General features: G+C 48.1%; 1 protein-coding gene across 1 annotated transcript in view; it reads right to left on the reverse strand.

Annotated features, from left to right (window-relative positions):
• Positions 1 to 10,257, reverse strand: part of CHAF1A (chromatin assembly factor 1, subunit A (p150)) — a gene marked incomplete at both ends in the record, with an annotated part of 10,649 nt that extends 392 nt beyond the window's left edge. Inside the window, 11 exon segments of the mRNA XM_008943352.1 lie at positions 1 to 82; positions 1,103 to 1,364; positions 1,589 to 1,678; positions 1,764 to 1,844; positions 2,015 to 2,186; positions 2,763 to 2,986; positions 3,378 to 3,446; positions 3,940 to 4,000; positions 4,361 to 4,602; positions 7,226 to 7,282; positions 9,434 to 10,257. Coding sequence (XP_008941600.1) covers positions 1 to 82; positions 1,103 to 1,364; positions 1,589 to 1,678; positions 1,764 to 1,844; positions 2,015 to 2,186; positions 2,763 to 2,986; positions 3,378 to 3,446; positions 3,940 to 4,000; positions 4,361 to 4,602; positions 7,226 to 7,282; positions 9,434 to 10,257 — 2,164 coding nt within the window.
• Between the last annotated feature and the right edge of the window lie 240 nt (positions 10,258 to 10,497).

Genomic DNA, 10,497 nt, shown 5'->3' on the forward strand with positions numbered 1-10,497 from the left:
CGGCAGCATTCCTGGAATTCCTGGATGATCACTTTGCTCCCGTTGACGTTGCCGTGCAGCAGGGGCAGGAGCTGGCCGAGGACTGCAGAGGTTGGGGAAGAAGGGAGGAGAGGTTGAGAAGGTCCCAGGCTGACACAAGCTATGGGGACACACGCTCCAGGGAGAGGACAAACAGGCTGAGAGTCAGTTTTAGATACAGGATTGTGACAGGAGATAAATTTTCCTGTGGGGAAGTCACCCCAAATAGGAACAATCCCCTGAAGCAAAAGCTTCAACCCCTGTCCTAGTCTTTATGTGCATTATTCACACCCTTGTATTTATCATGCACAGGAGATGCTCAGTACTGAAACCTGTCACACAAATCAGATCAGAATGGTATCACAGAACTGTTTGGGTTGGAAGAGACCTTTCAGATTGAGTCCAACCACCCCCCAGCCCTGCCAGGTCCCCACTGCCCCGTGTCCCTCACCCCACATCTCCACAGCTTGGAAACCCCTCCAGGGGTGGGGACTCCACCACTGCCCTGGGCAGCCTGGCACAGCCCTGGGCAACCCTCCAGGGCAAGAAATTGTTCTTCAGGTCCAACCTCAACCTTCCCTTTAGCAAAATGAGACCATTCCCTCTTGTCCTGTCATTTGTTCATTAGAAGAAGAGCCCAACCCCCACCTGGCTCCAGCCTCCTGTTAGGGAGTTGAGAGCCAGAAGGTCTCCCCTGAGCCTCCTCTGCTCCAGGCTCAGCACCCCCAGCTCCCTCAGCTGCTCCTCCCCACACTTGGGCTCTAGACCCTTCCCCAGCTTTGTTGCCCTTCTCTGTCTCCCCCAAACAAGGAACAGGTCAAAGGGCTCCAGCATTGCCAGTAAGCAGTCCCAGTTCTGAGCCTGCTCAAGTCATGCTGGTTTTATTTCTTAGAGTTTTTGAAGAGTGTAACTAAAGCCACACTGAATGAGGATCAGAAAACTCTCCAAGAACCCTGAGATTCCTTGGATTTCAGACTTGCTGGAACTGCTCACTCTGAATTTAACACTCCATAGAAAAATCTGTTGGCTCCAAAGCAGAGTACAACAGCCTGTAAGGACAACTGTTTAACCCTTCAGGTCTTACTTTGCTGATCTTTTGCTCTTTTTTTGCCACATTTCTGTATCTGCTGTTCTTCCTCTGCCACAGGGGAGTCCAGGACACATGCTGTGAACTGCTGGAGAACCTTCAGGTCTGTGTTTGTGCTGCTGTCATGGTCTGCACTTTCCCAGACACAGCCTATTTTCACAGGCTGTAGGATGTGGAACCTCTTCCCCTTGGCCATCAGTTCATCCCACTCCTTTGCTTTCAGCTTCTGACGAACCTTCTGATTCTCTGGATCACACTCCTGAAGCCACAGGGGAGAAAGAACTCAATAAATCCATTGCAGGAACAACAAAAGCTTTTTAAACTCAGCTTTTTACCATGTTCCCTGAACTAGAGAGGTCTGCTCCCAAACCCTGCAGATCTGAGTTCCATCACTGCCAAGGCTACAGCTTTCTTCCCCTGCCAATATTTATTACATCATTCATTGGAAACAGATGAAAAGCCAGTGACACCCAGTCCACTTACTTCTGTCACTCCTTCATCTTCAGATAAGTACCCATGGGGTACAAAAAACCCATCGTCGTCATCTTCATCCTCTCCATCCTCTTCATCATCCTAAAAATAAACCCTGCTTATGAGAAATGACACTGACAAGAGCTGTTGGTTCAGAAAGCTGGTTTTCAGCCTGAGGGATCCTTACCCCTTCACTGTGGGAGAGACTTTCCCCAGGTTCCTCCTCTTCCCATTCTTCATCACTATCTACTTCATAGTCCAGTAGTTTCTGGAAGAAATGCCAACATGCCAGCTCTGTAAATCATTTGAGAGCACGACACCAGACACACCATTCAAGGCTTCAAAACAAGAGGAACAGAAATCCCAGACAACAGCTGAAGTGGGCCAAGAGCATAAAGAAAGAGAAGAATCCAACCAGGCTGCCCACGAGGTGCTTACAGTGTCCTTTGACCAGGGATTCCTGGGACTGATGACAGTGGTTTTCTTGTTCCATGTGCCCCAGTAAGCTGGACGATGATTCTCACAAAACTGCAGAAGTTTCATTCTGCCAAATTTCCCCCTTTCAGGAACAGCATCTGTTTTGCAGTTATCCACCACCACCACCACGTCACTGGTAAGAGAAGAGATCAGCTTCAGTCCTTCCAGAACTCCTGCTCAGGAAAACATCTCACAGAAAGCTTCAGCTCAGGCACGACACCAGCCCAGAGCTGGAGTTCATTAGAGCTGGAGTTCATTAGAGCAGGATTTCATTAGAGCAGGATTTCATTAGAGCAGGATTTCATTAGAGCAGGCTCTCCCAGTTCTCCTGTGAGAACGTGGGCTCCAGACAAGCCACCTCCCCTCCTCAACACCACCTCTGGTTTAGCTCTCAGCACGTTTAACTGTTCAAACTATCAAAGACAACTCTTTAACCATCAAAAACCAACCACCACTGATAGCTGCTGGTGCTCAGGGCTGAAGGCTGCTGCCTGAAGCTGAAGATTTCCTGCAGGGAAGGATTTGAGAAGTGCTGTCTGGAATGAAGGAACTCTCCATCACACCACACTGCTCCCTGTGGAAGCAATTCTCCTAGCAAAATGAGTATTCAAAGAAAAGCTCCATCATAAGACTCAACTCAAAACCATTCTGCTGTTCAGTGGGGTAAAAAAAAAACCAAGTGAAGTAAATCCCCCAAACGTGGACTGACCTGTTGACTGTGTCAGTGCTGTTATTGACAAAAGTAGGTCCAGATTTACGTGGTTTACGCCACTTCAGATCCCTCAAGAAAGAAATGTCACTGTTCTGTGCATGCAGGAGCTTATCCAGCTGGTCTAGGAAGTCTGGATCCAGGGCAATACGACAGAGGGGAGCTAAGACCATGTTCTCCTTAATTTCAAAAGGAGCAAACTTCCCACAGGAGCCAGCAAGAATCTGAAATATCAAGGGAGGAGCGTTAGGGTCTGAGCAACTGCAGCACCAACGTGTTCAAGGTACACAAATAAAACCCAGTATCAAGTGTTGAGGTGTGAGGGAAGATTTAGGTGAAGCCCTTCCTAGCTGAGAATCCAATAGATCTTCTCAAGGGAGTCCAGCAGAAGACAGAGCTGAGGTTTTTACTACAGCAACTATCAACTTGTGTAGTCTCTGCTCTGGTCACAGACTTTTTCTTTCAATCCTTCATGATTTTGAAATAAGGAAGTAAGAAACATTAATGCTTTGTCCACCTAAGGAGCTCTAAAGGACAGATCAGAAGGAAATCAGTCTCTTTGTTAGAAGACAACTAGTGAAACACCAGCCAAACCCAGGACTAGCAGTACCTCACCTTGGGGGCTTGTGGAGTCTTTGGTTTCTGGAAGAACCTTGTGATTTCTGCTTTCTGGGCATTAATACGCTGAAATCAGAACCAAAATGCAGATCAGAAACTCAAAGGCAGGACAAAGCCTTAGCATTCAAAGTGAGCTCATGCAGGACCCAGCTTCAGATCTAGCGGGGTACAAAGCAATGTTCAGTCATTTACCAGCTCCTGTAACTCAACAGGAGACAAATTGTCCCATGAGCTCACTCATGAGCATTGAAAAAACCAACACAGAAAAGACTTTGACAGGGAAAAGCAAAGAGACCACCACGAAGGAATGGACAAGAAACCTGCAGGATATAACCAGTGGAGCAGCTCCACCAGATCAGGTTTGGATGGGCTGCATCCCACATGGACGTGGTGCCTCCCAAGTGGCACCAGGGCAGGGGGCGTTGCCTGGAGAGCAGCAGAAGCTGTGGCAGCCCCACTGTGAACAGCTTGGCAGCCCCTGGTGTGGTGCCAGGGAGCCCACAAAGTGTCATTTTGCTGGGGCAGAAGAATTTTGAGACAAGCTAGAGAAAGCATTTACCTTCTCCTCCTCTCTTAACCGTTTCTCCTCTTCTCTCTTTCTCTTCTCCTCAAGTTTCGCCCTTTAAGATAAAGTTCATTTCAATTGTCAAAGGGTTTCTTTGCACTGAGGAAGGCCCAGACCTTGACTAAGACCCCACCACGCTAGGCAAGAAGATAATCTATTCATTCAGGCAAGGACCACACTTGGTTAAGTGCACAGAAGACCCTCTTCTGGAGTAACTATTGACCTGGTTCAGCCACAAAGCAGCCAGGCTGCTTCGAGTTTCCCTTCAGAGTCCTTCAAGAGCTTAAAACACACCCCATGATAAAGAGGCACGTGCTGTTTGACCAGCACAGCCTCCAGAAGGGCTGGTGGGGATGGAAAGGTGCTCCCATAAACCCAGTTATCCCCCAGGACCTGTGGAAACCAAGAGACTTACTCTAAAGCCTCCTGCCTCTCCTTGCGTCTCTCCTCCTTCGCTCGCAGCTTCTCAGCTTTCTCCTTTTCTTCTTTTTCTTTCTTTTCTCTCCTTTCTTTCTCTTTCAACTCTTTCTCCTCTTCTTTCTTCTTCTTTGCCTCCTCCTTGGCTCGTTCTTTCGCCGCTTTGGCTTCTTCTTTCAGCCTCCCCTTCTCCTCCCTCTCTGCCTGCAGCTTCTGCAGCTTGTCTGCACGCTCCTGGTCCTGATCAGAAACAAGGGGCTTGTCTTTTTTTGGGGCACAGCAACAGCTGCTGCTGTGAAAACGTCAAGAAAATCAGAATTTCCTTTCTTCACCCACCCAGTGCCTGACCTGCAGCTTCATTTTGAGCTGTGGTGGGACACCAGGGCACCTCCCACAGCTACCCTGCCTCCAGCAGCTCTCTGAAGGCATTAATTGTTCTCTTCTCCTCACAAATGGAGGTGTTCCCATTTTCTAAGCATCAAGGAAAGCTTCATAGGCTGCTTGCTTTGTGTTTGAGTCATCTTCATTACCATTGTAGCATTATGGAAAGCTATACAGGAATTTTAAACAATTAATTCTTCACTTGATACGAGATTTCAGATGGTTTCCAAAAGATTTTCTTTGGAAATCCTCCTCTCTGGAGCTCAGCTTTCATCCTTCTGAATCAATGCAGGGCTACAATGGTCTGATTGAAATGTGAATTTGATCCCATTTTGCATTCTAAACCCATAAGTGAAGATCTCAGGCAGTAAAGTGAGTCTCCAAACTCTGGATTGTGCAGAACCAGAGCTCACAAAAAAAAAACCCTGTCCCTTGTGTGAGTCTGTGATAGATAATCAGACAACACCAGGCACCCTGAGCTTATTTAAGGGCCACTCTGGGAGCAGGGGGGGGGGAAGATTACCCAGAAAGTGGTTGCCCTTCACAGCATTTCACCTCAAGGCAACTGAAATTCTCATTATGGGTCTACAGGAAAAGAAAAATGTGGGATGCTTACTAAAAAAACTGACAGATTCAAGACAGACATCTCCCCAAAGTTGTAGGATGGTGACTCCAGCAGGAAATGAGGGTAAGTCTGTGCTCAGACACACAAATACCCTCAGTGTGTATTTTCAGGAGGAGTTTTATTTATTCCACATCTCTTCCTGGCACTGTCAAGACTGACTGAGCAGCATCACTGTGTACAAATAACTGTGGAAGGCAACCAACAGTTGACAAAATGGTGCCAAAACCAGACAAAATGGTGCCAATGGTAAAAAAAAAACCCCAACACTGGCTGAACTGAGTCATGGTAATCAGTGGAAATCTACTGGGTGGTTTGGGAAATGGTGTGAAGTTAACAGCACTGGCAGGTGTCATTTTTGGAGTATTAAAGGTTCTGTTCTCATCCCTCCCTCACACTGCTGCTAATTCTAAAGGGAAGAGAAGAATGCAACAGAGTGGACTTTAGGTGGCACAGTAAGAAGCATTTTGGGAGCTGGCTCAACCCTTTACAGCTTCTAGAAACCACACCACAGCCCTCTACCCACTTTGTAAGCTAAGGACACAATAGGAATTCCAAAGCACAGGCCTTCCCCACAGCAGCTGAAGTCCCACCCAGCTCTCCAGCAGGCAAAGCCCACTCTGCTGGCAGCACTGATGGCTCCAGAACCCCCTGTTGAGCCTTCAGCCTCCTTTCTACTCAGCACTTCATGTCTGAAAGCAGGATGGACAGCAAAATGATCACCCTGCCTTTGTCATGGAACAGAGCTTGCTGACAGAGTTGCTTTCAAGCAACAGGAGACTGGAGCTTGAGTGTTTCCAGCAGTGACATCCAGTTTCTTCAGCAAGCCTCTTTGCCTTGCTGGTTAATGAAGAACAGACCCTACTTTTGGTGGCTTAAAAGAGGAAGGGTGAAAACAATGAAGGAGGAACTGACCCTAAATCACAGACTCTTAAAATGTTTGGGGTGGGAAAAGACCTTTAGAGCTCATCTAGTCCAATCCCCAACATCTGCAGCTAGAGCAGGGTGCTCAGAGCCTCATCCAAGCTCACCTGGGATGGTTCCAGGGATGGGGCAGTGACCACCTCTCTGGGCAGGCTCTCTCTCTCTCTCTCTCTCTCTCTCTCTCTCTCTCTCTCTCTCTCTCTCTCTCTCTCTCTCTCTCTCTCTCTCTCTCTCTCTCTCTCTCTCTCTCTCTCTCTCTCTCTCTCTCTCTCTCTCTCTCTCTCTCTCTCTCTCTCTCTCTCTCTCTCTCTCTCTCTCTCTCTCTCTCTCTCTCTCTCTCTCTCTCTCTCTCTCTCTCTCTCTCTCTCTCTCTCTCTCTCTCTCTCTCTCTCTCTCTCTCTCTCTCTCTCTCTCTCTCTCTCTCTCTCTCTCTCTCTCTCTCTCTCTCTCTCTCTCTCTCTCTCTCTCTCTCTCTCTCTCTCTCTCTCTCTCTCTCTCTCTCTCTCTCTCTCTCTCTCTCTCTCTCTCTCTCTCTCTCTCTCTCTCTCTCTCTCTCTCTCTCTCTCTCTCTCTCTCTCTCTCTCTCTCTCTCTCTCTCTCTCTCTCTCTCTCTCTCATGAAGGGTTTGAAACAAAAAATTCTCCCAAGTGTCTTGAGAAGCAGTCAGCAACATCTACAGCTTCTTAATCCTGTTCCAAAGTGCACAGGAACAGGGTGCAGGCCACCCACACCTCATTCTGGATTCATTAAGGAGGTTTGGAACAAGCCAAGTCCTTTAACTGCCTGCATTAAGATCCTTCCATATTCATCAGTGAGGAAAACCAGGCAGGGAGATGCTCTAAGTGGAGCAGGACAAAATGCAAAGGGCTTGATTGCTGTGGGGATGCAAAAAGCACAGCAGGTTGAACTTTTCTAGGGCAGTGAAAAAGGCCTTACTCTTTGCAATCTCAGCTTCTCCTTCTCTGCAGAGCTTTTGTGGAGTTTCTGAGACACCTGGAATTACAAAAAGCAAGTTTTAGTCACCCACATTGCTCCCTTTCCACCAGGCACTAGAATTCTTCCAAAAAAAAAAACCCCAGAGAGCAGCAAGCTTTGGCTGAATGGCAACAACCTCCTTCTTGCAGATTATTCAGCAGCTCCCAAATTCCCTGAGTCCAGGCTGGAAGCAGACAGCTCAAGCATATCCAATCTCCCCCATTTACATTCAAGCCTGAAGACATCTCCATGTTTTCCTTGACTAACTCCTCACCTTACTAAGTGGGGCATAAACAAATCCCTCTGAAGCAGCTTTTGCAAGGGAATAGCACGTGCAGAGAACAAACAAACAGAACCAGAGCTGCTTCACATCCCAAAAGCACAACAGAGGCTGTTTAATTACAGCAAAGTCACTTCCTTCTAGTTAATGTTGGTTTGTTTGGGGTTGTTTTGCTTTTCTTGCCTTTTTTTTTTATCCTACCACTTGGTCTTTCTATGATATTTGGCTAGAACTTCCCAAATACAATTGTTATTATCCATGTTTTAATATCTCTCTTCTAATTAAAGCCCTCTTGCTCTTCCACTCTTTCAACCTGGAGTTCCCAACAGGTTGCACTTCTCTTAAAGCTGTTAAAGGGAGGGGGGAAAAAAAAGGTAATTTAAGAGCATTGCTCTTAGACTGCTCCAAGGTTTCAGCAGGCAATAGTTCAGCATCCTGTGGCTTGGCTCCTTGTGTCCCTCTCCTCCTCCTCCTGCCCTTTGCAGTATGAGGCACCATGTTTAAACTCTGCTGCTCCAGCTTTTACCCCCCTGAGCTACCCCAGCCTTGCTCCCTGCCCCAGGGGACTGATAACTTGTCCACATTCTCCTGTTCCATCAGGAGTCAAGTATTTCTTTCGTTTGTTCTGCTACACTAGAAATCCTTCATGCCTGCTTGAGTTTGTGTAGCTAGAGATGAGAGATTGGGGGTTTTAACAGCATAAAAAGTGATTATTTCCCTTGATAAGCCCATGACAGAACTGGGAGACCTGTCACAGCATAGCTCCAAGCAACTCACCCAGACCCTCCCCAGGCCACTGAGGCTTCTCCTCACCTGGAGGACACTTTCTCCTTAAACCCTGGGGAGGGATAGGTGGTGAAAATCTTCCTTAAAAGGCTCAGGATGGCCTAAGCAGGAAGGCAAGAGCTGCTTCACCTCATGGACCTGAGCCACACACCCAATTCTCCACCTGCCCCTCAATGCCTTCCTCATTCCTCCCTCTAAGAATGGAGCTGAACAAAACAACCCCCTGAGTCAGACAGTGCAGCCTCACCCCAGGTGAGGCTCAGCTACACACCCAAGCACCTTCCCCAGGGCTGCTCTGCTTCACAGGCCTCACTGCAGGCAGCTGTGACCCCCAGGAGACCCCTCCCCAAGGATCTCTTCCCCAAAATGATGGGGCAGCCAATGGACATTCAAGCCACAGTGACTTTTCAGCCCCCCAGGCAGGGGATGTTGATCTCAGAAGCTTCCCCTTCACTCCAGCACCACAAATCACAGAGTTTTCTCCCCAAAGCAGCTTCCACCAAAGCTGGCTGAGAGCACAAGCTCCACAAAACCCTATTCAGAGAGACAGGGGCTCATCTGACTGGCTCTCCACCTCACCCACAGATCTGCAGTCCTGCAGCTTCAACTGGAAGCATTTTTTTGAGGCCACAGCTGCAGGAATTCAGAGCTGGAGAAGTACCTGCACTGGCCAGTCCCAGGGAAACATCCTCTCAAAGGCATTACAGCAGCTTCAAAGATGAAGAGAGGCTGTAAAACATCACCTCAAGGACAAAACTGCTTTTGGACACCAGCCTTACCCCAATTATCAGAGCACCAAGCCCCAGGGCAGGCAGTTCATTTATAAAAAAAACACAGAAAACAAACCTATAAAGGAGTTTGAGGCAACACTCACACCATGCAAACACACCAGCAGCTCAAAACCAGGCAAGATTTCAATCCTTCAGCTGTGAGTTACAGGAAGATTCACAAGGCCAATGATTGAGTTGTGTTACTAAGGAACTACCAACACCTTCTGTAGACTCCTCACCACCTTTGTGGGGCACTTTTGACAACAAACCACCCACCCCACCCTCAAGGCAACAGCTTTTCAAGGTAAAAAAGCAGCAGGAAGAGAGACCAACCTTCCTAACAGGTGTTGAGGCAGCTAAGGGGCTGGAATTCCTCTTCCTCTCCACAGCAGGCTGCACCTCAGGGGAGCTCCCAGAGTGAGCACTGAGGGAGGAGTTGGTAAGTCCAGAGTCTCCTTCATGAGATGACTCCATGGTCTCATTTTCTGACGTGACACTTCCATCCAGAGAAACCACCTGGGAAGATTTTGCAGTCATAATATCCTCCAGGAGCACTACAGGCACCTTCCCCTCAAAGATGACATCCTTCAGTTTGGATTGGTTTACCTGCAGGTTCTCCACGTGGTTATGGTCTGTTAACCCAGAACACAACTGGATTCCAGCCACCAAACCTCCAGGGTCACTCCCTACAGCTCCAGAGGATGCAGCAGAATCCCCCACTCGGCTACTCAGAGCAGAATTTGGGCAACTCAACTGGTTCCTCTCATTTCCTAACGTGCCATTTGTTACAGCTACAGAAGAAGCAGCTTTGGGGTCAACATCTCCACAGTCTCCACCCCTCAGTCTGTGGCTGGAGCCCTTGAGCAGGTCAATAACCAGCACAGTTCCCTCGGCGTCCTCCTTCGTGGTTTTCTGGATGAAATGATCTAAGGGACCTTTTCCATTCACAAGTTTTGGAGGAAAATTCCCCTCTGAGTCCGACTGGCAGTCGTTCTCCACGTTGTCCAGGGAGACACAGGAGGCATCCGGGGAGGAATCTTTACTCTGATCCAAACCACCCTGGGAGCTCTTGACTTTTTTGACCTCTGAATCCACGGGGTGTTTTTCCTTTGGCACAGGATTCAAGCGTTTGAAGGGCAAGCGAGCTGCAAGGAGAGCTGGGGGTTAATTCAGTGGCACCAGTGAGGTGAGGGGGAATCAGAGCAGGGCATTTCATTAGGTTTTAGGGATAAGAATTCAGATTACCCAGTTAGGGCTGGTTTATTAGGGGATTAACCCAGTTAAGGCTGGTTTATGCTGCAAAGCAAATAATATATTTAGCAATGCCTGTTGGGACAGGACAAGGGGGGATGGTTTGAAACTAAATGAGGGAGATTTAGACTAGGGAGAAGGAAGAA

The sequence above is a fragment of the Merops nubicus genome, unplaced genomic scaffold (genome assembly GCF_000691845.1).
Source record: "Merops nubicus isolate BGI_N331 unplaced genomic scaffold, ASM69184v1 scaffold4587, whole genome shotgun sequence".
Classification (NCBI taxonomy): domain Eukaryota; kingdom Metazoa; phylum Chordata; class Aves; order Coraciiformes; family Meropidae; genus Merops; species Merops nubicus.